The sequence below is a fragment of the Rhodnius prolixus genome, unplaced genomic scaffold (genome assembly GCF_049639745.1).
Source record: "Rhodnius prolixus isolate KJV_2025 unplaced genomic scaffold, Rpr scaffold_6, whole genome shotgun sequence".
Lineage (NCBI taxonomy): Eukaryota > Metazoa > Arthropoda > Insecta > Hemiptera > Reduviidae > Rhodnius > Rhodnius prolixus.
In genome coordinates, this window is record NW_027411634.1 from 28,453,006 (window position 1) to 28,480,261 (window position 27,256).

Genomic DNA, 27,256 nt, shown 5'->3' on the forward strand with positions numbered 1-27,256 from the left:
TTTTTTCTTCTTACACTATCTCTTCTTGGATTATAAGCACTCTTAAACTGCAGTAGATTAAAATCGGCCGAAAGATTTCTCATTTAATGTTAATTTAACACCCAGAAATTCAGTTGCTTCAGTTAAACTTCTAGAAGCCCCTATTGCCAGCAGTTATCTCTAACTACCGTTATTATTCTCCCAAATATTTAAATCACAGTTACCTTCAAAGCATACTTATAAGTGTTGACGCTCTGCTTCTTTCAATCTGTAACAGTAGTTTAATGATCCTCGGAACCTTTATCTGCTGCGCATACATATTTGTATCAGGTAATAGCAGGGCCTAACCAAGCTGCAGATAACATATGAGTTCACAATTTTTTTCTCTCTTTAGTTAATGTAAACATTTAAGTAACGAATCTAAAGCATTCTCTTATTTATTTCAGGCAGTGCACTAAGTTTTAGAAAGATTGATAAAGTCAAAATAATATCTTAGTATACCTAAACATTTCCATTTTAAAAGGGATTTCAAACATCAAAACTAAGTTTTGTAATACTACTACAGTCAGCCTTCACTTTAATTTTTAAATAGCTTTAATTTTTAGATATGGCTCATTCATTCAGTTTATTAATTGATAATCAATATTATTAACTTCTCCAATTATAAGATCAATATTATTATACATTAAATATTACAAAATAACCTAAAAGTTTCAGAACTATTAATTTAGAACGTGAGGAAAGACAATGTAGGGGGAGTGTTTAAACAGATAACGTAAATTTTAAATATCATCTCTGTAAAAAAGCTCTTCAACTATTTTTAGCTGCAGGAATATTTTCAGATTAATCAGCCAGACAATAGACCCCAAATTCCTCTTTTCCTAGATGGTGGTAATAATAAATACATTAAATGCTACAATCCTAATGACAAAATAGCTAACTCCTCGAACGTCACAAACATTTTTTCAATTTACACCTAGCCGGTTTATCCCTTAAGTTGACGAGCAATATATACTTGTCTGTATTAGTCGATAGATTAATGTACTCCAGAACTGAAAGACACTAGACTAAATAAACATAAAGCAATGGATTAATTACCAAACGAACTATTTTCATTTCTGTAGTAATAAGATAGCCGTAATGTTAAATCTCACTGTCACATGGTTAGATGATATTTATATATATAAAGATTGACTTAGTTATTAATAACAGATTTAGTAAATATTGTATTAAAATAAACTAAAATAATAATATTCTTTTTAGAAGTAAACGAAATAATATGAATAATTATTTACAATTAATATTAATACATAAGAATAGTTCAAATCAAGCATGAAATCGTGGAATGTTTAAAATCAAAAATAAAATAACCTTAGATGGGAATCAATATTTATTCCCATTCTTTTCTAATTTTTTCATAATCTTCATCAGCAATAAATGGTTTATCTATCAACCTGAAAAAAGAAGATTTATATAATTAACACTTAATAAATATTACAATGAAAGGTGAAAGATACAAGTAATCTTTTATGCTTCTCCGGTCATCGTCAAGCAAAAACAGAGGTATCATCTGAGTCTTCCTCAGTTACCTTGTTTCTGGTTTGTTATAAGACCATCGTTTCATCCATATTACAACAGACTTCTTAATAAAAGTAGGTTTGATTGGATTACTAGAAGGTACAACTAATTTCTAGGTATTGAGAAAGTGAGAGAGATCATTGATACCTTTTTTTATTTGTTCTAAGACTAAAGAATAATTAAATAATAACTTTTAAAGAATAACTGATCAAATCCTTATTAATTCATCCTCAAGTACATAATTAACTCGGTAAGGATTAACTACGTGGACAAGAACGAGAAGTGCAAAATTCGAGCCCAGCCTTCGGTTTTATACTTTTTTCAACATACTCAACTGTTCATTCCGTTCAAGGTTCTCTGTAACAAGTGTCGGAGGCTGCAATTAGACCCCGGGCTTCAATGATAGAAAATTGAAAGTTATGGCGAACGTCCGATTATGGACGATAAATGGTATGTGAATAACGGCAATAATGCGAAATAAGCTAGGGCGGATAATCATATTATTATTTTTTTCGGCGCATCGACAGCGCATATTATTATTATTATTATTGTTTATATATTTTTTTGATATCTTTAATTTTATCGCAGCTCAATAACTGGTTGAAATTTATGGTAATTCTGAGAATGTGATGGTTAAATTTTCTGAAAGACCGCTGAAATAAAATGTACAAAATAGGAATATTTAGGAAAGGATGGACATTGAATTCAAATGCAACTGAAATCCTAAACCAACTTTGCATTTATTAATGTGATGTTCAAATGTTCTGTCACTTTTTAAAAAATGTTAATTTTTGAAAAAGAAGACAATGTATTGTATAACTTACATTCGTCTTCACTATAGACAATTATCTAAAATTAGGATTCTTACTCAATCATGAGATCACCACAGTAGAGGCACTGAGAAGCCACAATACCATCTAGTTCAGTCTTTATTTTATCTTTTTCCGTTACACTTAACTGAGAATAATTTTGTTTCTAAAAGGGAAACACAGAATAAATTGTTAATAATTACAAACTACATTCAAAAAGATTATATAGAAATAAAAATTAACTTACAACGAGAAGTTGCAGCAGTGTTTCCCGGACATCTTGTGGTAAAAGTGGTGTTAATTCAGCAATAAGGCAATCTGAATGAAACCTATGACCACAAGGAAATGCATAAAATGGTCTTAATAGAAGTTGTGTATCGCACATACAACATGTATCTGTAGACTGTATGATAGTATACCTAATAAAGAAATAAATAGATTAAATACAAATTATATCTGTACATACTGAACGTAGCTTTTTTATTACTATTTAAATGCTTGATACTACTATTCAATTAACAAAATTAGTTGATATTACTATTAATATCATTACTTTGATCTGAAAGCGAGGATTTCATTTCTAATAATTTCTGCAGACTTTGTTGCATCCTCCATTTCTTCTTTTAAATCTTCAATGTGCTGATTGTATTCCTGTACAGTGATAATTTTTTTTCTTTATTTATAATTTTAATACGTAATTACACAGAAACATTATATTATGAGGGGGGGATTAGCTATGCGGTTAGCGTATTGGATTCCCAGCAGAGGTCCCGGGTTCGAATCCAGCTGCTAACCCTTATATTTTCTCTTCCTACGAATCTTTTTACAGTTCACTGTCTAGCGATGAATACATTGTCTAAACAAGTGAACACTATCCAAAGACAGACAGCGATAACTCAATGAGTGTTAGCCCGATGTGTTCAAAGTTTACATGCCTTAAAATAAATAAATAGAACAGATGGGATTACTTGTAATGAAGAGCAAATCGCATCTTTGAAATGATCTATTGTTGTAAAATCCGGAAAAAAGGGTAGAATATCTTCTATCTTAATGAGGTCACATTGTTCCAAGAATTTCATGGCTTGTGCAATGTCATTCTGCTGCTCCACAACATGTTGTGCTGAAATAAATAATTTTTCAGTTTGTGTGAAAGAGTAAAGATTAATTCTTGCAACATCTTTATATGCATACATCTATCTACAAATAAGTCTTAGATAAAGATGGTTTTAAAAGAAAAATTAATTGACGCTTCCTCTTGAATTTGATTTTGTTAATTTTTACAGTAGATCCTCCCAATGGTATGTAGGTTTAAAAAAAAACTTATTCTCCTTAGACAATAATAAAGGAACAGTAAGTGTAATCATTTCATCTCAAATTATGCTAGTTTAAAGGTTTGAAGAAAATAACGACGGGCTAGCAGAATCAGGCAAGGTACGTTAGCTTATACCGCATCTCCTGCATCTGCTATGAGTGACAGAGATTTTAAAAAGTTCCTTTTAAGTAAAAAATATCTGGCTTAATAAAGAGCCACTCGATCATAAACTTTATAAATATAATTTACATAGTAATAGAAGAAGAATGTTTTGAAATAACAAAAATAATGTTTTTACAAATTTAAATATTATTTACCAATTTTCAACCATAATTTCCTAGAAAGATTTGGTGTACTGTTACAATGAGGAAGTGACACTGTTTGTACAGCTAATTGAACATTGACAGTTAAAGCAAGATCCACAGCCGATTCCCATAATCCTAACAGTGCTAACAATTGAACACAAGCCTCTCTTCTATTGTACTGTTTACAAACTCGTACACCATATTTAATATCGTAGTTTACCATACTTGGTTCTTCCCCTGCAATTATATTTACATAAGATTTTTCCATTTTGCCATTCCCAAAAATATTAAGGAAGCATTGGTAAATTACCTTGTAATGCAAGATAAGTCATGAGCCTATCTGGTCTATTTTGTGCAAGAAGGTACAAAAGAAAATTATGCACAGGTTGATCTTGACAATTTAATTCATTGGTACAAAATTCTAAATACTTAATTATCTCGTCAGACTAAAAAATAAAAAAGTTATTAAATATTTTTTAACTAACATCAATATGTAATTTTATATAATTTGAATCCTTTTGCAACAGAAATGTTGAGATTTTTACTTACGTTGTTGCGATTTGATGCGGCAATCAATGCTGGTAATAGTCTGACCGGATTCAAATTTTTACCCATTGATCTAAATGCAGCTAATGTATCTTTTGGTTCATCTTCAACTAATACAGGAGCAAATAAATACCATAGTTCGCTGTTAGTTTGATCACGTAGTACATCCAATGCTGCGAAAAATATAAATTTCAAAATGAATAAACAAATAATACGTAAAGAATACAGACTATAAGCTCTAACCACACGTAGGCTACCAACTTCGGTCACAATCGCTGACCGCTAACTGTAAAACGTCCATGCCACAATAAAACCGTATCAAGTATTACCACTTGCCATTAAAACAAATTAAATAACAATAAAAACTAATTTTTTATAAATAAAATTAATAATTTAAATTACTAGATAAAACATTAAATTTTTATTTTTATTAAGAAAACAAAAGAGATCAAATCAAAACGAAGAGTCCAAGACCGTTAGTCTTTTTGTTTTAAGACATGTCAACATCTCAGGCCATTGGTCCCCATCTTTTCTCAGTCACTGCCGGCCTCCGGACTTCACTTTTTACGCATTCAGCAATTTAACTATAGACCTTGTTTAATTGCTTTTGATATGTTTATTGGGCCAAAATATACATTTAATCACCAATTAGCTTCAATATTTAAATATGATTTACTGTTCAATATTTCGCTAAGCTTAATTGGTTTGGTATGAAAAATAAGTACAGTACGTTTACAGTTCTAGTTTACATTAGAAAATTGTTTTTCGAAAATAAGATTATACATTTATTTTAATTTGAACTAGAAGCTAATTTTAATATAGTGGGTCAAATTAGTCTGTTCGCAACACCTGTCACAATAAAAACAAACCTTCTTGAAATTCTCCTTTATTAATGAAATGACTAACAACTTTCTCATAATCTTTTGAAGATTTAGTTAATTTAACAATATTGCTTTCATCGCCATGACTTGCCATTAAATCATATACTGCTTGTTTATTGCTTTTAATGCACTCCTAAAATGAGAAATAAATCACAATGCAAAAATATAAAATATTATCATTAGACAACACAATTATCTTAAGAACTAAATCGGCAGATTAAATTTAGCAATAATTCTATTGGCAATGATCTGAATTAAAATAAATACTAACTAAAGTATAGGGCTGGACAAGAAAAGAATCTAATTCTTCTTGAGCCTGATTGTAAATAGACGTATTTGTTTTTCCACTGGTTCGCAAATCACCAAGTTGATTTAATAATAACTCTAGAACCCATAATACTAGCATAGTTCTTTGCGCCTTGTCCGTAGATCTTAATCTGCTTAATTTCTGAAAAAATAAAAAAACTTATTGATAAAGTTAAAATTATTTTTAAAATTAAAACATTCTTTTTGTGCAATCCATATTTTAGTTCGTAAAACTATACTTAGTTTATTCAACTCCCCTACTTCTTTAAAATGAAAGAAATTGCAAGCATATACAAATCCAACGTCAAGAAAGAATGACGTCAAATTCTCATTTAAACTCAATGTAAAAATCAAGTTTTCTTGCTTAGTATAATATCTCTGTTCCTCAAAATACACTTAATAGTTTCAAAAATCTGACCTAGTGATAAAAATGAAACTTTAAAAATAATCATAAAATAATCGATTAATCCTTAGATCTATTATTCAAACACATTCTTACCTTTTTAAGAAATATTTTTAACGCTTTATCATTTTCAACTTGTAAAAATTTAAGTGCTACTTCCTCCAGAGAACTCTGTGTTTCTGCATAGTAAAGAGCACTTTCTTCATAACTGGTCAAAATAATAAAACATCCAATAATTAAATAAAAATGACAACTAATTATAAATAATTGATAAATAAAAATTATAATAATGTGTTATTACTTAAGTTTATGTTAAAAAGACTAGAGGATTCGGGTAACTTTTTAGGCAGTTAATTACACTATCTGAGTGATATATGGCCTAGAAACCTACTACTCATTTCCACACTTATTTCTCATAATTTCCAGCAAATGGCAATTTAACTTATATAAAAGGGATTTTAGCTCTGTTAACCAAAGTTTTGGGTGAATTCTTACACGACTTCCTCTTCCTACAATTCTGATATTTTCTTGAACCTTCAAATGTTTAATAAATGTTAGACTCAATTTTTTGACCTAAAATTTTACTATCTCACTTAATCCTAGTTAATTCTACATAAGTTAGGAACGTGCATTTCAGTAAAAAACGTATAGCAGCTGAATTTGAACCCTTGGGTTAAGTTTAGAATGTGTCCGCTCCCGTTTAGGAATAGAAAATATTTCCTCACCATGAAAGAGGAAGCGAAAGTAAAAAAATTTTACTTTCTTACTGTTTATTGTTGAAGAAAGATTCTGCTTGTAAAATGAGCACCTTGTCTTTTCTAATAGGATCATCTTTACAATATTTCTTTGCAAGTTCATAATCTCCTTGATCTGCGTATATCTTTAAACATTAAAATACAATTAATAAAACTTAAGAAGATACTAATAAGTGTTATTATTTTGCGAAAATAAGTTTACCTGCCAAACATGTCTGTCTTCACTGTTGACTTTGTACTTGAAAATGGCTTTTTCGGCATAAATCCATATTGTGCCTTTCAGAGAATCTTTTGTAATGTTCACTAAATTGCCATAAGTCTGAAATATAGTTTAAATTTATGGAGAAAATTCTTGGGCTAAAAAAAAAAAAATTTCTGATCCTTAAACACAAAATCTTTTCTATTCCTACTCTTTATTCAGTTCCCCCCTCACTCTCAAAATTAAAAAAAAAAGGAGGAAGGAACGGTTGCGCCAAAAAAGTTTATAGTATAATTTTTATACTGTATACTCGTATTATTTCACATTACATTTTCAAAGATAAACTGTCTTTGAGAATGTACCGAGTACTTTTTGGCAGAGTTCTCTTTAAAATATAGCACAGTGCATCGGCAGAAGCGGCGAGTGGTTGGGTTTCGAAAATATGAGTCAAGATGTGTACTTAAGTGGGAGATGGAGATCCCTAGTTCGTCGAGCGAGTAGCTTCTTTTGTTGTTAGAAAAACATGCTAACTTCCCTCCCCGATATTACACCTAATTTGGTATATATATGACTTTAAGCCTCGCCTGAAAATAGTTTTTCTTGACTCGAACTCAGTACCTTTGGTGTGCCAGTTCAGTACGTTATCTCTGATATTTCACTACGTTTATTATTTTTATATTTAAGAGGCTCAACATCTCAGATCATAGGGAAGAGAGAAGCTGATGTGATCACTGGAATTCCACGCAGGAATCCGAATCGAATTCCTGACCTTAGATTTTTTTTCTTTCAATAATGGACAAGTTGTGAAGGATCGACAGTATTTTAATGAAGGATTTCAAACGTTAATAGATACACTAAACACTTAATAACAACATTGAAAACTGAATAAAAGCTCGTTCATTAGACAGATGTCATATTTTATCTTTGAAGACTTATAGCTTGTTCAATTTAATTTTAAATTTGAAGAAAATCAGTTGCCTACAGTACCATAATGTTGGTATTTAGCGTACTGGATTTGATTCTCGTCTAGGCTATGGATTTTATTTAATGGTTAATATGAGAAATTAATAACAAAGAACGTTTAAAAGTAGCCTCCGTCTACGAACTAAATGGTAGTTAAACGTAAAGCCCGCATAGGTGTAGGCCAAATAGACGTAATTTTACTTTACTTTTATTTTTCACACACGACATCATACCTAGAGATCTATTACTTTTATTTGAAAGATTTTTCCATGGAAGTTTATTTTAAATGGGGTCAAATAATGTAGAAATTCAAAGTTGATGAAGTTAATGTTTGATTTAGATACCCTGAGGAGATACATCCCATAGTTAAAATCGATCAACCTTAAGTTTCTCTCTTCCTTAAATTGATTTTCCAGGAAGTTCAAAATAATGCCTTGAAAAAACTTCTTTAAATTTTGTAAATTATGTAGATTTACATAATGTTACTGGTCATAAAGATGTGAATATTTTTTTAAATCGCAATGATCTCTGAATGAAAACTTGTTTAGAATTTAATTAATATAAAATAACTTGCCTCACTGAAATAATCATCAAAAATCGATTGCTCTGATAGCGTAGAGATCCCAGTTATATGATCATTGTAAAGTAACAGTATGTGAAACTCTGTTATCAGAAATGATAGAGGAGATGTTGGTGAGGGAGGTAAATTGTACATCTTAGTACCACTAAGAAGCTTATCTTCATTATCTGGCTCTATCTGAAAAAAGTATAAAAAAAAATAATTGGATTTAATTTGAAATAAACATTTTAACCCAGATACGTTTAAAGCTTTACCTGTCCATAAAATATACCATTATCTGTCAGCCATCCGAGTGAAGTTGGAGTACATTTTGGCATTGGTACGTACAACCGAAGGCAGGAATCTATCGTACTAGGAATACCCTGGAATGATTCTGCAAATGCAGAGCAAATTATTATTTACTCAGCACTCATCGCACTCAGTAATACAATTACAGAGGCGCAATGATTAAACGCAATTAGCGCTAAATCCTATGACCCGCCGCAACTTTTCTCTGACAAGATATTGTCAAACATAAAGGTAAATCAGATTTCAATCGCAAAAGATGGTAAAATTTAATTATATCTTTATTTACACCTTCTTACTGCAAATAACACGAATACTTCAAATTTCAATACTTCATATTCACCGTTGAGTTCGATGAATTCGACTAAATTATTAAAATTTTGCTTTGATAGGAAGATGCTGTTTCTTCCATGGGCAATTGTCAGATTCCTGGAAGTGATTCCTGGCACTTTTTTGCTACGTACTGTGGTTTCACAACTCTACATAATGGGCTCATACTAGACCTTTATTGTAGAATTATAGAGGAGGAAAATTTACTTCCATTGATCTCCGAATACTGCGATGTGGGTACGATCTCTGATCAAAAAGCTTTGTCGTTAAATTTGGCGTTTTTCCTTAATAGATTACAATTGTAATCCATTCATTACTCTCGGATTAAACATTACTCATTAATGAACTTCAAATCAGCACTTCAACTAAATGTCTATTCAGTAATGTTTAGAAACCAATTTTGTATTAAAAGGCAATCCACCATCTGATGGGAGACTTACTTTTCCTGGCCCACTCCCAAGCAGATTATGGTTTTTCCTTCTTTTTCTCTAAAATCTTATAAGTACAAAACTTTCTTTTTTACTTTAAAGCATAAATAAGATTTTTTTTTTAATTGTTATAATTAATATTTTTGTTTCTATCTTCTTAGTGCAAGCAAGTATTAATATCTTTTTAAACCTCCAAAATTAATATTCCAAATCATGAAAAAAGTGGCATAGAAACAAAAAAAAAAAAAAAGAACTTTAAATTCAAACATACCTTGAAGACCAAGGTACTTATTAAACAAATTCTGTAAAAGTGGTCTTTCTTCAGAATTAGAGCTATGTCCAATAAAATGATACAGTCTATCAACAGTAGTTGCGACCACAAAATATGTGTCCGTTTTCCCAACTCGATGGTATTCCAAACCTGTTATTGCATGTGCCGCTCCTTTACCAATGTCAAATACCTAATTCAAATTCATTGTTATTTTTAAAATATTATTACCTCCTTAACTTATAAGGAATTTATAAATTCAAACCTGTTTGCAATATAATTCTATACTGCTTGAAAATAATCCATCATCTGCATTAATCTCAACTTCGAATATTATTCCCCTGGAAGTTCCCAGAAGGATTGGTTTTGTAGTAGAATCTCCTGGCACACCAGCAGTAGCGTGCCATCCGATTGCAGTTATTTCGTGGCCACGGACTTTGCTTACCTACATAAAACGAAGTTTTACAAGCTTAATCTTAATTTGAGGAATTTAATATTTATAATTACTTTATAGATTTGTGTATTAATTTTAAATTTGATAATTAAAAACAACATTTTTTCCATACTTACTGGTTTTGGTTTAGAAAATTTACGATTGAGATAAAGCAGTTCTGTAGAAAATGATATAAGAAGGTGATCTGCAGTTTGGTCAAGGAATAATCCAGTTAACTTAACGCCAGGCACAACTCTGTTTAGTTCTATTTCCGAAATAGTTTCTGTAATTGGAAATTTAATTTACAAAGCTAAACTTACAACTAGGTTTAAAAAAAAACTATAGTAGGCAATCTTTTAAAATGAATTTCAACAATAGCTATAAGCGACGAATAATACTTCTACGCATAGCTAGCTACAAAACAGAAAATAAATGGGAACTAGAATACACGAAATGTTTACAAAAGTCTGATTCAAAGGAGACTACCTCTAAAAAAGAACCATACAGAATCTATGATTCAACAAAGTTCTTATATAAACAACTTTTCCATTATTCACTTATCTCAAAAGAAATTGGTTTAGAATTAGTTATTTACCTTGGTTCTTCTGTTTTTTGAGATCAAATCTTAGTAGGACATTATTTGACATAGCTAAAACAATATAATCATTTGAAACAGCAAGGTGTGTTATTCTATCAGTCGGCTCGAAGTTAACTTTTTGTTTCTGAAACATTGGTGTTTCATCTTCGAGTTGTAAAACCTAAAAACGCAAACATTAGCTGTCAGAGTTTGAATACCAATCTTTAATTTTCATCAAGTTTAGGAGTTGCAATTACTACTGATCAGGATCTTTGATAGGGTTTCCTTAAGTAATTAAACTACCTACCGAACTTGAGGTAGGTTTTAAGGCTGCAGAAGTTGTAACTCGTTGAGATTCTTGTTCATATTGTTCAATAATAGAAGTCATGTTTATAATAGAGTAATAACTCGTGAATTTGTAATCGCATGTAGAAAGCACTTCGTACAAATGTAAACATTAATATTAACAGATTTGTAACCTTTCTTACAGGGTTCGGAATTTTTCAGTGTTGTCGTTATAAGAACTCAAAATTTCTTACATTAAGCAAAGAAAGAAAAAATGTTCATTTTCTTATCAGATTACAAAATCAATCCTTGTTTCCATCTACAATTATCACACAACTGTTTCATTCATTAGAGACATTTTTACTTTTAAAACTAAGTAAAACGGTTTATTTGCTGTGCTGCTGGTTATGCGCTGCTGTCAGCTGCGGGCTATGCTGAATGGCTTAGTTTGGATTAATCTGATTTGCGTATTGGATAAATTGCTTTGTTGAAATTAAAGTGTCACGTTTGAATAATGATTCCCTGCTTTAATAGGAATAATGTTATATTATCTAATGGAAAAATTCATAAAAACTATTTTTTCTTTTGCGTATCTTAGACGAAGTTGCTCAGCCATTTCATCTAAAAGTTGTATTATTTCTAGCTCCAAGTTCCATACTTAACTTCTGTTGCATTTTTGAACATGTATTCTCTATCTGACTTCATCCAAGTGGCTCTTATGAATGTTGCTTTGCCATTCATATTAATGGTTTTGTTTCTTATTCTCATTAATGTCTACAATACGTACGGGTCTAGAGCATTAAATATGAGGTTCCGAGGAGCTAAGAAACATATCTGGACGATCGTTAAAGAAAATGATAGGGTATGTGCAATATATCTTCTTATAGAATACTAGTTATCCGTAAATTGTAAATAAACTTTCGAAATCAGACGAATTTCAGGTACTAATAGTCTTTAATGTAATGGATACGTAGACTCATTTTACAAAGTAAGAATTGCGAATATGTATGAATAAATTCGCTGAAACACAATGGTTCTCATAATTGTAAAATAACAGAATGAATAAGAATAAATTCATTTTATCGATATTATACGAAGGTTCTTAATTCCTTGTCTTTTTAGAACTTAGTCAGATCTTCAGCAGTCACATTAATTTATTACAAAACTATCCTAAATAGATGTCATAAAAAATTGTAATCTTAAAATATAAGAATTATATTTATTTTATTAAAATGTATGGTTCTACTTATGAATGTTTGGTTAAGACTGGGCTATTTCTGTTTGTGTAATACATGTACATAGTATTTCATAACTTCTAGGAATTAGTTTGCTTGTGAACTTTCTTTACTTTTAAAATTGCAGTGAGGTATGTTTTCCTCCTGATAACCATCCAGTGTCTCCAAGGAAAAGGGGGAAGCCTGCAGATTGAGATAACCATTCATTGAAGCCAACACATTCCGTCTCTTCAACGCCTTCAGTAATTTGGCCCGCTTCGTTAAGAAACCAAGGCTCTCCGGTAGTGTTGTATTAAATAAAAAAGAAATGGAGGCGCGGACAGGGATAATCTCGTGCCACCAAATACACCTCACCAACGCCCGCTTCAGTCGTTCTGAGAATGGCTCGCTTTACCTCCTTTCAACCAAAGTGTGAGGTGGTTGAGACTAAATTTTACCTCAATCCCTAGCATTGAATCTGCTAACTTGCGCCTCGGAGCAGTTTTCTGGGAGGGCACCTCTAACCGGGAGTTACAAAACAAACGTGGCAACTGTTTCTTGGAAGTTTGATTTCATCATCGTACCCTGGCAGTCTTCTAACAATGTCTAATCTTAGAATCATTAGGTCGAAACTCTGAAAGATAAAGAATCATGTTTTACATGTAATTGCATCCCCTACTTAAAATTTAATTGTCCTTAATGTGGAGGAATTTACTTAAGTAATTAGATCTGCCACTATATAGGGTCAAAAAAGACCTTATTAATTAATGATCAATAATCAATTATTTTCAGTCTTTCAGATGCAATGTTTGTGACATGCTGTTAATAAGTGTGGAAATATTTTGTTGCGATTCGTGTGGTGTTTGCACCGATTCTCCTTGCCTCAAATTGGCAGATAGTAAATTCAATTGCAAAGAAACTTCAGTTGAAAGTGAAGGCCCTATGAAGCATAGATACATTAAAGGTAAAATAAATTTTGTTTTATTATAACATTAATTCAATTTTAGTTCATACAAAAGTGCATGGTTTTTTTTATCTTGTGTTTAAGCATAGTAAAAAAGTAACTTATAGAAATTTTAATAAGTGAATTATTTCTGCTATCAGGAGGTGAATGAACACGTTATTGTACCACTGAAATATTGCAGAAATAAGCAGTATTGTATAACATGTTTGTAATTTTTATTATTTATAAAGAAAAAGATTGTCCTTATGTTTGGGAAAGATTTGAGCAAAAGTTTGTAAAATTTGTTTGTTAAATTTTAAACAAGTGTGAAGTGTGGTGTGTAGGTAATTTGCCAATGGGTTCCCAGTGTGAAGTCTGTGAGGAAGAATGCACAGACGATTTAAGATGTATCTGGTGTCTCCGCACAGTCCACAACACCTGTCGACAGATGTTGGGAGATGTATGTAAATTCCTTTACTAACATTATTCCTTCCTCATACAGTTTGTGAATATATATGTTGATGATATGGTTGGGTTTTCAGTGCTAGGCAATATCGTTGATTTTAGCCGACAGAGCGTGCAATAACACACATCACAACCACACTCATCCAACAATATTCATTGTGTGAAGTTTCGTTTGCGGAAGTCAAAATCTAAAACTTTAAGAAATCATGAAGGATTAAGGTTCGAAACCTGTCGAAAATATGATAAATATGCGTGCTATGACGGATAAAATCAACGATGTATTTGTGTTTTAATTTATTGATGACAATTTTGTTTCGTATTAGTAATAACTTACTAATGAATTAATGAACTAAAAGCTTTTATACTTACTAAATTTTCGCAGTTTTCACTTCCTAATTCACTACCATGAATAATACAAACTATTCATTTTTTTTTTATGAGCCATTAAAAATTAAGTGGTTTTTATTAATTTTGCTAATTAAAGCTTACATTTCTTTGCATAAAAGGCCCTCCCTTTAAATATAGAATGTTTAAAAATTATGTTTTGGCTTGTAAGAACCCCCCAAAATAATTAAAATTCTGTTTAGAAGAGTTAATCAGTATCTTTGTGTAGGATCTTTAAGTAAGTACCACATGAAATTTCAAGTTGCTGAATTAGCTCCCTTTCTTTGTGTTTTAAATGTACTTTAAATTGTAAAAGTACTAAAACTCTTCTTTTTATGAACTATAATAAGGTGCATTCATTTTTAGGTAAGAAGAATTTTAACAGAAAAACTTATTTTTATCTTTAGATTTCTTTATCAGCTGTTGGGTAGCTACTCTTACTTAAAAGCGAAAATTATTGTATTACAGGTGTGTGATTTTGGAAAGTTTAAAAAGTTTATTCTACCGCCCAATAATATTATTATAACGAAGAAACGATCACGAGTTGGCGCACCTGTTAAACTATTCCACATAAGTGAACCACCCTGGAAACAGTCTTGGACTCCATTATTTGTTTTAGGTAATTAATAATAATTTGGAAATAAAGGGCAACTTATTGGTGTGCCAATAAACTTATTAATGATTCTGGTGGCAAAGAGTTGGCTCAAGTTGTTTGGAATGCGTTCACCAATTGAACCTCGAAGTTAAGTGCAGTTCCTCTTTTAATATAGGTCAAATTAAGTGCATAAGTTGGGACCGGGGCTGGAATATATGGGGTTAAACTTGAGTTACTCATTGAGTGATCTCTTGGGAGATACGCCACCGTCTTCCAGGCCGAGGTCTTTGCCATCAAACTTGTGCTGAGGGCACGGTAGGTTCAGGGAAGCCCTGTACAAGGTCACCGTTGTGCAGATTGTATCAGGAAGAGGAGGAAACGGCCCCTCACTTGTTGTTCGATTGCGTTGCAATCGAGCGGTTGCGCTATGAAACTGTAGGAACTTTGAGTCCAATGGAGATAGTTTCGCAAAAAGAACTAATAGGAAAAGTCCACAATAAGCCCCTTGGGACCGAGGTGCCGTGGAGTATAGGTCCCGTCCCGCTCTTTTATTCTATTCTAAGTGAATAAGTGCCTTTCAGAAAAAATGTAGAATTTATTTCTTTTCGCCTGCTGTGCTACAATCACTTCTAGGAGCTTGTGTTGAAATGTGTACTTAAAATCTAAATTTATCCAATATTCCGGGCACAGTTATTCTAATTTTCAAATCGTTTATTGGAAGTTCGAAAAACATTGATGCCATTGAGGTACAAAGCTGCAAAGAAAATATTTCGAAATGGATATATGGTTAGAGTTGTATCGAACTCTAGTAAAAGAAAATTTAGCAAGAGACAATTATCGAGATAATGATAAATGTAATTTTAAAATAAAAATCTTACCATTTATACATTATTTTTTAGTCACCACGGTAGCCGAGCGGTTAGTGGCGAGATCTGTAAAGCTAAGATGTATTTGTGGTACTAGGTTCGATTCCCCATGTAGGCCTTAAATTTTATTTAATGGTTTAAATATGAGAAATTTATAGTGAAGTACCACGATCTAATTGGTAGTTGGACGTAAAGCGCGCCTGAAAAATAGGCATTACGTTACTTTACTTTTACATTATTTTTTTAAGTTTTATTACTTTATTTAATGTGAAAAAAATAAAGTTTGTTTTTAATAAATTCTTACTTTTTTCCCTCACTACATGAAATTTAAGATCTTAGTCTTAGACTAGTATGTAGGAACTTTGACGTCAAGTCGGCAAGAATTATCTTTTTCATAGGGAGATAATATTTCATGTGTGTTTGTCTAAATGGAAAAATTAGGTGAAGCGAATCGGATTTTGAAAAAAAAAAAATCTTTAATATATTTGCAAAACCGAAGAATAATTAATTAGAGAATTAACATTAGAAAGTAAACTCGTTTATAAAGGATTAGGCAAAACTTGGATTCTTTGGATAGAGTGAAAAGAATAACTTTATGCCCATTACATTTTTATTTTCATTATTAAAATAGCGTACTTTTTTATTACTTTAAAGGCAGGAGCAGAAAAAGTGTGGCGACTGTAAGAGATCTGTTTCAAGAATGGAGATTTGGGATTTGCTAGTTTCATTATATTTTAGATTTCATTATGTATATTATCTTTGCGTATGCCTAACACTAAAATAATGTATATATATTTTTTTAGTAAGTATTTACAATACTTTTTTTATGAATTCAGCAAATCGCAGTTCTGGAAACATGATGGGAGGGTCGATACTTTCTGAGTTCAGAACATTATTAAATTCTTGCCAAGTTAGTATTTTAAATTTTTTCTATAATTCAAAAATTGGAAATGATTTTAATGTTAAATATTATGTACAAAAAAAAACGTTTAGGAAAAAAGAACATTATTGGAGTTATAATTTATAATTAATGAAGGACATTTTTTTCTCAGGTTATAGACTTGTCTGAGAAAAAACCATCCGTCGTTGGAGATTGGCTATCAGTTCTTCCAGAGTCTGCTAATCCTATCATACTTGTGGCTGGTGGGGATGGTACAGTTGCTTGGGTGTTATCTGCAATAAAAAAATTCACTTTAAAGGTATGATTTGGGGAGCTTCTTCAATCATTTAGTGTTAGAGATGTTACAAACAACATAAGTTAATTTTTTAGAAATAATTACCTTTTTTTATGCATCTAGAGAACTCCTCCAGTTTGTGTGATTCCTCTTGGAACTGGTAACGATCTTTCTAGAGTGCTTGGATGGGGAAAGCAGGAGCCGCAACCATTTTTACCAAAAAAAATACTTGAAAGAATTTCAGAAGCCTCTACTGTCAATTTAGATAGGTACATAAAATATTTCAATTGAATTATAGAACCCAAAAAGAGAGTCAGTAATCTAGGATAACGTTAGCCTTTTTTTGACTTATATTATTCAATACTAGAGCCTTATAATATAAGGAATGGAAAGTAAAATGCTTAAGTTTCCTGTTTTTGAGGAATTTTATCCAACCTTCTAAAAAGACTGAAATTGATTCTACTGCTTCTAACACTGTCTTCGCCAGGAAAGCGTATTAGGATTCTAACAAGTTTTATTGAACCGGCAAAGAGATCTGTAGACAAATAATTCATCTGATAAATTTATGGTCACAGCCCATAAATACCACCTATTCAGCTGACAAAATAGGTCACGCATAATTTTAATATATTGATTTAATTTTTAACAAAGCAGGAGTTTCTATAAGGGTCATATATCATTTAATCCTGGTACGCAGCTCCTAATAAAACTGTTCTCCATATCAATGTATTATTAACAATCATATTCAATAATAATAATTAAAAAAAAGAATTATTGACCGGTATTTTATATTTTTTTATAGTAACTGTGAGAAGCATTATTAACACTTTATTCGGACCCCTCACAGTCCTGTCATGTGAAATGAGGATGCCAGTCTTGGCCCAAAACTCCCCATCTAAGACTCTCTACAATCCATAAAATAAAACCTGTGACAATAGCATGAGCTCTTTTCAAATAACTGTGCCGACCAGACATCTAGTCCATAGATATAGTTTCCTCGAAGCCCATAATATGAATGGGTAAATTACCACAAATTTTGACTGTAAATATTAATAGAATAAATTTATTTTAGGTGGTCAGTGAATGTTAAAAGTAGATCCAGGTTATCTCGTCAAAAATCAGATTATTTCATGTATAATTACTTAAGTATCGGAGTGGACGCATTAGTCACATTGGATTTCCACAACACTAGGCAGTCTCCCTTTTACATATTTAGCAACCGTATTATTAATAAGGTTTGTATATTAATGTTAACAAGATTGTTTTATCACTTCCTTCTGGATATTTGTGTAATGTACAATTGAGATTTTATAAAAGAGTTTGATTTCACCTCCCAGTGGTGTGTTGGACAAATTTTTACAACCAGCTACTACAAATGAATAGTAAATGGTAGAAAAAGCGTATCAAAAATGGGCAAGATCCCGTACACAGGAGATCTAACATTAGCTAACTTTAATATTGTTACACAAGCGTTGTAGAGTCAGTTAATGTATAATATCTTATTTTTAAAAATCTTTCTTGACAAAACTTATTGAGCAACAAATTTTCAACTTAATTTTCACTGGAAATGTCTTTCTGAGATTTATTAAGTAAAAAAAAGTGATGTCTTACTAATTACAAGTACAAATTGATCTGTGTATGCATGTAGACTATCGTATGTGGTTTGTATGTGTGAGCAGCATTACTCAAATGTAGAATTAGCCATAAAACGGCTAGACAACTGCTAACTGCAAAGTTGTAAACCTATCACTTTTATTTGAGTAATTTTTCGAAATATTAAAGGAGAAATCAGTTGTGTTTTATCATTTAAGTGAAATTAATTTTTTGAAGAACCTTCGTGAATAAATTTTATTGCGTCTCTGACTAGAAGTGTCATATTCATGTAATAAATAAGTATTTTCCTAGAAAGTGAGTAATTTGGTCTCCACTAGGAAAATGTATTGTGTAATGTAATTTTTTAAGCGAAATTTAAACTTTACACCTAATCAAATTCTGAAGCTCTAAAACCTGTCCAAAATGAGGTATATATAAGCGCTTTAAAGCATAAAATTTAAGTATTTTTGCTGATGTAGATGAGCCTACTTCATTTTTAAAATGTTTCTGTAAATCGTGTATATATATATTTTTTTTTTTAGCTACTGTACTTAATATTTGGAACACAGCAAGTAATGGAACGTCAATGTAAAGGCCTTGAACAATGTATAGAGTTATATTTAGATGGACATCTTATTAACTTGCCCGAACTAGAATCAATTGTTGTGTTAAATATACCTTGTTGGGGGGCTGGTGTTTACCTGTGGACTCTTGGTTTAGGTAACTATCTTCATTGCATTTTTTATTTAAATATTAAGTATTCGACAGTTACCTATAATGAAATTTAATTTGTTTGCACAGAGAATGATGAAATTGAAGAAGTTGGAAAACAAAATATGAATGATGGTAGGTTAGAAGTAGTGGCTATATCTTCAAGCTTTCACATTGCACAATTGCAAGTGGGTCTTTCTCAGCCCCACAGATTAGGACAAGCTTCTGATATAAAGGTGAGATGTCCTTTAAATCATTGTTCATTTGCATATAGGCATTAATATAGTCATTGTAAAAAAACTAAACTCTTTCCTCCTCTTTAAAGTCACTAGTGTATGAAATTGTAACTACTTTTACCAGGAGAGAGGACGAAATGCAATATAAAATTCGCAATATCAAGGTTTTATTGGAAATATACCTTTTGAGGTCTCCTAATTTTTTTTTAATAGTCTTTGCAAGTGTAATGCAGTGTAAGTGAACACTAACTCAAAAGGAAAAATCGCAGGTAGCACAACGGAGACTGATGGGATTTCTCAACCGATTTTCATTCATTTTCCGAATAAACTTTTATTTTTTTTAATTTGCTCGAAAATAACCTACAATTTTCACTAAATTTCGTATTTAGATGGCACACAGATTTGTAACTTAATTACGAAAATTATTCTAGGAAAAATTTCATCAGGGAGTTCTGATGAGGGGTGAATATTGTTTCATTTTTGAGTAAAGTATTGATATTGGTTGTAAGAAATGTTTCGTTGGAAGAAAATGTATAACTTAGAATGAATGGAAATGACCGAAAGCTTGTGGGTTCACTTTGTTTTGTAATTTTATGATGAAATTTAGCGCAAATCTTTCACAAATCGCTTGAGTAGGACATGCCATCAACTTTCGCGTCCTTCAAAAACCGTAACTCTAAAAGTAATGACATGTTCTCTCACTTCTGTTAGAGAAATTTAATTTTGCTGTAACATTACATTTTTAAAATGATTCTAACAGAGGAACGTGTAATAAAAAATTCGGAGAATGGTAATTGCTGAATTTTTTTTAATTTTATGTAAGTGTAATTAAAGAAAATTGAAGTAGCAGGATGTTAGCAGTTGAGGGGCATTTTTCTGCAGTCAGTAGTCTTGCCCTAAACCCTACAAGAGGTCTGGTAAACCTCTCCTGATTCGATGCACATAGTTTCATCTCTTATTAATACTTCTTCTGCATCTAATGTTGTAGTCATAAATAATACAAATACAGTAGAATTAAGTGATTTTAAAGTTAGTAATGATGAATGATTTAGCAGGTTTTTTTTTCAGATTATAATTAAGAAGAGAGCACCCATACAAATTGACGGAGAACCCTGGATGCAGCAACCAAGTGACATTCACATCAAGTGGGATAGTCAAGCTGTCCTGTTAAAAAATTCTACCAGTCCTGAAAATAATCCTGGAGATTTTAGTCATGAACAGTCGGCAGTTTTCCAAGATATCCATCCTCTTGGCACGTTATAAGTCCTTGTGAATTAAATAAAAATAATATTGAAGAAAGTAAATATTTATTTCTGTTCCTTTTTATAATACATTTCGACATATTTTGGACTTTGAAAATATCAATAAATTAAATTACAATAAAAGAATATCAGCTGGACTATTATGTCATATTCATTTGGAAACTTATATGATTTTAGAATAACGGAAAGCTCTTAGACAATCTCCAAAATCTATTTTCTCCCCTTCAATTTTTTGAGCGACCACATTAATAACTCTAGGAAGAACATTTTTATCTTTAAGGTGATACATAAGTTTCATTTTATCATCACCTTTCACTCTAAACTTACGAATAGTTTTTTTAATCTTTAACGTATCTTTCATCAGAGTCATTTGTACCAAAGTTGACACTAACGGCCAAAATTCTAATATATAAGAGAAATGTTCAGCACCTGGAGCAAACGAGAAGTAAAATTTTCTAAAATCTTCCGTACTGTCAGGCGTGAGTTCGTATCCTAATGACGCAGCAATAGCAACAATTGTGTTATGATCAAATCTTTCAACGTGAGCACAAGCATATGCAGCACAAAATCCTTGTAACCTTTTCAAAGTAAAATCAAAATCACCAATTGTTTCATTGACCGATCCTTTTTTAATAATCAGATCTTCTTTATCATCCAGTTTGATTCCCTTTAAAGTAACAGAAGTCTCATCTTGCAACTGATGTTTGATTTGAATGGCAGACGATAACACTCTTAAAATAAATTTTTTTCCTTTACTTGAACCTAAGAAAACTGATCTTGAATATTTCTGATAAAATTCTGTTCCATTAAAAGTAGTAAATGGTCCTTCAGTACAAATAGCATTAGTTTTGGCCGATTTCGTAATTGGCATTTTTAGTCACTTACTTATTATGTTTGCATAAAATGAAAAAAAAACAAAACAACAGATTACATTAATTGTTAAATAAAGTATTTACCTTAATACTCCAAATAACAACAGTTAAAACAAGCAGAAAAAATGTGATGTAGGTTATTTTAGGTTACATTCTGATGCTAGGCCATTGCCTAGTTATATCCAATATCTATACTTGACACAACGTATAAGAACTGAACCATGACGTTTTCCTTAATATTTTTGTATTTTTATGTTTATTTTTATCTCTACTTGAAGCAATCTTAAATGTTGCACTGCATAACGAATCTTACTACATATTTAATTTTAATTTAAGGCATCTCAACATGTGATATCATTGGCGCCCGTTGCTTTTTTCAGTGCATCAGTGTTTTCTACTTTCTAGTAACAGACAACACTGTCCGTCACTGAGCAGAGCAGTAAGAAGTACCTAGGAAGAGTAAAGCTGAGGGCCATCAACTGGGTTTGAACCCGGAATTTCCTCATCGGAATCCAGTGCACCCTTTTTGAAATGTAGTGTTTTGACTACAACGCTATTTTTTTTTTATAAAAAAATTATTTTTGACTTGAACCATACGGCACTACTAAACGTACAAACCTCAATCGCATTCAATCAAAATCCTTCATACCATAGTAAATGCTCCCGTTTTCATTTCAAACCTCATACCTAGTTAAAAATTCTCTTGTTTACGCAAACCCAATCTCCGTTACCTGAAATTTCATATTGAATTATCCCCTTATTTAAATCTATTTATTCAAGCTCTCTCAACTCTTTCCACGAACCCTCCTAGACGCTTCAGGCGCCACTGGCCACACGACCATCTGAATGCCTGACGTTGGCTAATCAGACTGTCAACAGCACGTCTTAATAACCTATTACGACTGTCATCTCTGGATGCAGCCGTTCAAGAAATCATCACTTGCCAGAATACTTGCGCAGGAGCTGTCACCGCACATACTATATGTATATAGATTTCATATTTTTCTATTTTTACTTGCTTTACTGACTGTTAGCATGACTACTATCCATGGTTAGAGCTTCGAATAATTTGGGAAAGGATCATTCTCACTATAATATTAGCATTAATCCAATTTGTTTGAAAGCCGTGGTTAATGTTTAGTAAACGAAACCTTTAGAAAGAATAATTTAACACATAATAATTTATTAAACACCAAATATTAAAATTATAAAAACAAATACATCAAAATGCTAACTTTTTCATTAACAAATATAAAGTCTGATCCACTTCAAATCCATGTAAATTATTTGGATCTCCTTGCAATCTCATAAGAAGTCCACCAAAAGAAACATACGCAGAAAGTTTAGTTTTCGAGGGTTCCTTAGCATTATCATCTCCTTCAATTCTGTATAATTTGCCAAACATTACGTACTCAAAACTATCAGCTCGGGTAGTTTCCGACTCCAAAGGTACCCATTCCGGATTATCAGGATAACCATTTTCATAAAGTGTAGTGGTGAGCACAAGGCGAAATTTATCACCCAATTCCATTGGATACAGCCATGTATTTACATCCAAAATAAGATCCATTTTAAATGACTCACTTTCGCAATGCAGCCTGCTAACTCGGTCAAATTGCTTTCCATTAGGATCAATATCTTTTACATTAAATATATCTTCAAAAAGGACGCCAGCCATGGGTATCAAAACTTCTTAAACTAGTTAATTTAAAAACAAAAAATCCTACTTTAAATTAAAGTTTCACTCAAACTTTTAAACTTCTAATGCACAACACTCATGTAACTACATATGTATAACCATTAAAAGGTTTCAGTATTTTGAAATTGGCAGTACTAACAGGGTAACAGGTCCACCCGTAAATTTTCTTCTCAATTTTTTCGAATGTACTAATTCTGCCAAAAGACTTATTTCAAACTTTCACACCATTTAACTTAGACTGACTGTAATATCTATTACTCTATAATCATCAAACTATTAATCATAGATTAAAAAGAAAACGTTATGAAAAAATTTAAAGCTTTAATTTAATTCCTCCATTAAATCACTTTAACACTCACGTTTACTTTATTTAGTACTCAAGCGTTAATAATTATAGGTATTAATTAATCTGGGTTAGTATTTAAAAAAAATAACTTTATTTAACTATGTACATTGTTCATCTAGGTGTTCTTCCCACACCTATTTAGCAATTTAGCAATTAATATCAGTAATAGAGCTAACTTTTCTCTACAATTCGGTAAAGAAATCATCGAAATCTGTTCAATACGAAAGGAGATATAAACGTTTGAAATTTGAATCAATTTCAAAACTTAATCGAAACCAACCAAAATTTAACTTTCCATATCTCATGACCTATTGTAACTAAAATATTGCAGTGTATACCACTGATTGAACTGACTTTTCTCTTCAATTGCGTAAAGAAATCATTAAAATCTAATCAATACGAAAAGTGATATAACCGTTGGAAATTTGAACCAGTTTGTAAACATCCAAAAATTTAGCCCTCTATTTCTCATTAACTATTATAGGTAGAATATAGCAATTTACACCAGTTATAGAGCTAACTTTTCTCTACAATTCGGTAAAGAAATCATCGAAATCTATTCAATACGAGAGGAGATATAAACGTTTGAAATTTGAATCAATTTCAAAACTCAATCGAAACCAACCAAAATTTATAAAGATTTTCTGAAAATGCCGTTTTTGCCCATTTTTGGCAACTTTCCTCTCGTAAGGTTATTAGGTTATTAGGAAGAGAATATTACCAAATTGCAACATTATAAGGGCAGAGAAAATTATAGTACTTGCAGTGAATAACTAGCTACTGTAGGATGAAATGGTGAGACCAAGATGACCTGCTACCTAGAGGCGGCCCAAGAAAAGAATAACAGTTACTTAGAGAATCAGTCCTTCCACATTGGAAAATATCTGGAAAAGGGAAATAGTATTCTAGAGTAAGGTCCTCTTCAAGTTAAGAGTGTAGGAGTATTGGAATAATATATTGGTTTCTAGAAGAAAAATGGCGAAATAAGTGCCGTTAAAAAGAATAACTTTTTGGGGGGTTTACTGATAGCTACTCTCTGGTCTAATCTTCTTTATTTTAATGTTGCGTTCCTTATCGCTGTCTCTATAGGATTTTTAAATTTTAATTTTAAAAGATTCCTTTTTTTAATAATTTCAAAAATGTCATTTATTGGTTTTCGTTATATTTTGTTCATTATTTATTTGAAATAATTTTTCATAAATATTGTTTTCTGACTTATTTAACCAGTCTTATATTTAACACTTTTTTGTAGAATTTCGATTCATGTCAATCAAAGATAATTTAAGTTATTCTGACTTACAAGTTAACCTTACAATTATTTTTATTTATTTCTTTGTACTCACCCAGTATTTTAATATTTACTGAATGATCGAAGCTTGTATGACAAGGTCCTGTTTAGTCATCGCCATACATAAAAAAAAAAACGATAATTATATATGTATGCCATAACATTAAGATACATAATGTTAATTATAATCAGGCCAGAAAAAGGTGGATATCTAGGTCCCTCAAAAATACATATACTGTAGTATAAAAACAAGAACTTCAGGAAAATAAAGGGACAACAGCAATTAAGTGTATGTATTCAGCTCGTTATTATTTTGTTTGTACATAATAATCTAATTTTTAATACCTAGGTTTTTAGATTGAATTTTTAATAAGTAAATGTTGTCTTGGCAAGTAGAATCTTTAAGCAGGCAAAAAAGATTTCATAAGTGCATTCTCATTCTTTCCAGCAGCGATTTGCAGGACTTCAGTTCATTGTTATTTTAAACAAGCGCTACTAACTACACAAGACGAATTAACCCACATCTGAGATCATTGGTGCACGTTGCACGGTCGGCCTCCAGAAGGTGTTCTCTAGTTACAGACAACATAGTCCCGCCAATGCACAGTAGCTGTAAGAAGCTTCTAGGAAGTGAAAATAGCAGCTGGATTCGATTCGGATCTCCGTGTTGGAATCCAGTACTCGCTAACCACTCACTTCCCTATTAAAAATAATTTATTCTACTGAAATTACTTTAATTTGAAGGTAATGACGACACATTATGGTCTAATTAATAATCTAATATAATAATAATCTGTCACATACTAAAAAGTCAAACAAATGAATCAACATTTGATGATGGATGAACAGTTCGAAAACTGACCGAAATATAATAAGATATGCATTCTACTAAATCACTCACATTATCCAACACTACAAACCCAACCATATTTTTTAAAATTTCTGGATGAACTAAATCCAGTAAAACCACTCTGTTTATCGGCAAGGTATTCATCACTACTTGATACCTTCTTATATGTTATGTAACACTATTTCACGCCACAGCAATTGTCTCTACCAGCAGCTTTACTTACTCTCAACTTGTAACGGACTCCTCTAAGGAGATTAACTACTTCAGCACTATTTTTACCCTCCTCAGATGCAACAAGGAATAGAAAAAAGGATAAATAATAAATGGAACTTGTGTTTATAACTATTTTTTTTTGCCCATTTTTTAATTGGATAAAAATTTTTTGTTTTAATTTCCTTTTTTTTAATTATTTTTTTAAACAAAACGGCCATAACTTTTTTTCTTAGTAAATTTGATCAATGTTTAAATATTTATATAATACATATCGTTTTTTTAAATAATTTGTAAGCGTAATAGTGCTCATGTGGGTACATACAAAAAACTTTCTCTACTTGTAATAAAAAAAAAAAAAAAAAAATGTATATGCACACTTGATTAAGAAGATTGAATTAGTATGGACAATAAAAGAAGGTATCAATAACTATTATTGGACAGTACATTAATTCATTACTGTCTACACTATGTTATCGTATCTTCTTAATCAAAATTAGAAAGAGTGAGAGAGAATGAGATATTTTTATCGTGAAGCCAGATGTAGTTTCAATTTTTTGATAAAACTAAAAGGGTATTTATATATATATATATATATATATATATATATATATATTTTTTTTTAAATTATTTAACAAAACAGACTGAATTTAGACAAGAAGATATCGGAGACATACATGATATTAAACTAAATCAATATACTTACTCAAAATTTTACACATGAATTTCTGTTCATGAATCCCTTTTATTTTTATGGATAAAATTAAAACTCAGAATATTGTGGTATTTTACATAATAAAGAAATACTAATAAGGTATTTAGAATTTACCATAAAGAATGTGATATTTTAATGATCATTAAGGTGATTAGTATTAATTATTGAATTAAAACTGGAGTTTACTTCAATAATATGTAACAGTAATAACACTATTTAATTTATTACTCATTCCCTCACTCACTCTCTCTCAACTACATATACAATTTCCCTTTTTTAAATTATTTATTAATATTTTAATTTTTGTTATTGTTTTTACTTTTTTTACTAAATGACTAGTTGACTTTGTGTAGAGTCAACGACAAAACTGCCAACTTCTATATCTGCACACTTAAATCTTATTTTCTTCTTTTTTTTAATATTTATATATATTTATATATTTACATGAAGTAATTATGCAACTAGAAATTGATCTCCAAAACAAAAAGAAAAAGTAGTATATTTACAACAAGTAAGCGCAACTTCAGTTAATGAAGCTGTCAGCAGTAAACATTAAATTTTCAGAAACTTTTTTTTTTTTTTGTATTTTTTAAATATTATTTACATCATA

General features: G+C 31.0%; 3 protein-coding genes across 3 annotated transcripts; 1 reads left to right on the forward strand and 2 right to left on the reverse strand.

The window, feature by feature from the left end:
- Window positions 1–1,178: 1,178 nt before the first annotated feature.
- dor (vacuolar protein sorting-associated protein 18 dor) lies at window positions 1,179–11,433 on the reverse strand. The gene is made up of 20 exons (XM_074141824.1): window positions 11,245–11,433; window positions 10,956–11,118; window positions 10,498–10,643; window positions 10,193–10,372; window positions 9,931–10,120; window positions 8,871–8,989; window positions 8,611–8,793; window positions 7,077–7,193; window positions 6,887–6,999; window positions 6,216–6,327; window positions 5,682–5,858; window positions 5,399–5,543; window positions 4,533–4,702; window positions 4,294–4,429; window positions 3,996–4,220; window positions 3,335–3,486; window positions 2,920–3,017; window positions 2,614–2,785; window positions 2,426–2,532; window positions 1,179–1,433 (listed from the first exon to the last, which is right to left on the reverse strand). Exons 1-20 carry the CDS (start codon window positions 11,323–11,325, stop codon window positions 1,370–1,372), a joined length of 2,850 nt encoding a protein of 949 aa, XP_073997925.1. The 5' UTR covers window positions 11,326–11,433; the 3' UTR covers window positions 1,179–1,369.
- Window positions 11,434–11,607: 174 nt separating this feature from the next.
- On the forward strand, window positions 11,608–20,708 carry Dgkepsilon (diacylglycerol kinase epsilon). The gene is made up of 11 exons (XM_074141829.1): window positions 11,608–12,084; window positions 13,229–13,400; window positions 13,724–13,839; window positions 14,697–14,847; window positions 16,526–16,599; window positions 16,742–16,888; window positions 16,988–17,133; window positions 17,937–18,099; window positions 19,000–19,177; window positions 19,259–19,404; window positions 20,473–20,708. The coding sequence occupies exons 1-11, from the start codon at window positions 11,905–11,907 to the stop codon at window positions 20,665–20,667; spliced, it is 1,668 nt and encodes a 555-aa protein (XP_073997930.1). The 5' UTR covers window positions 11,608–11,904; the 3' UTR covers window positions 20,668–20,708.
- A 1,993-nt stretch (window positions 20,709–22,701) lies between these two features.
- On the reverse strand, window positions 22,702–23,351 carry Polr2H (DNA-directed RNA polymerases I, II, and III subunit Rpb8). Its single transcript, XM_074141830.1, has one exon. The coding sequence runs from the start codon at window positions 23,214–23,216 to the stop codon at window positions 22,761–22,763; it is 456 nt and encodes a 151-aa protein (XP_073997931.1). The 5' UTR covers window positions 23,217–23,351; the 3' UTR covers window positions 22,702–22,760.
- Between the last annotated feature and the right edge of the window lie 3,905 nt (window positions 23,352–27,256).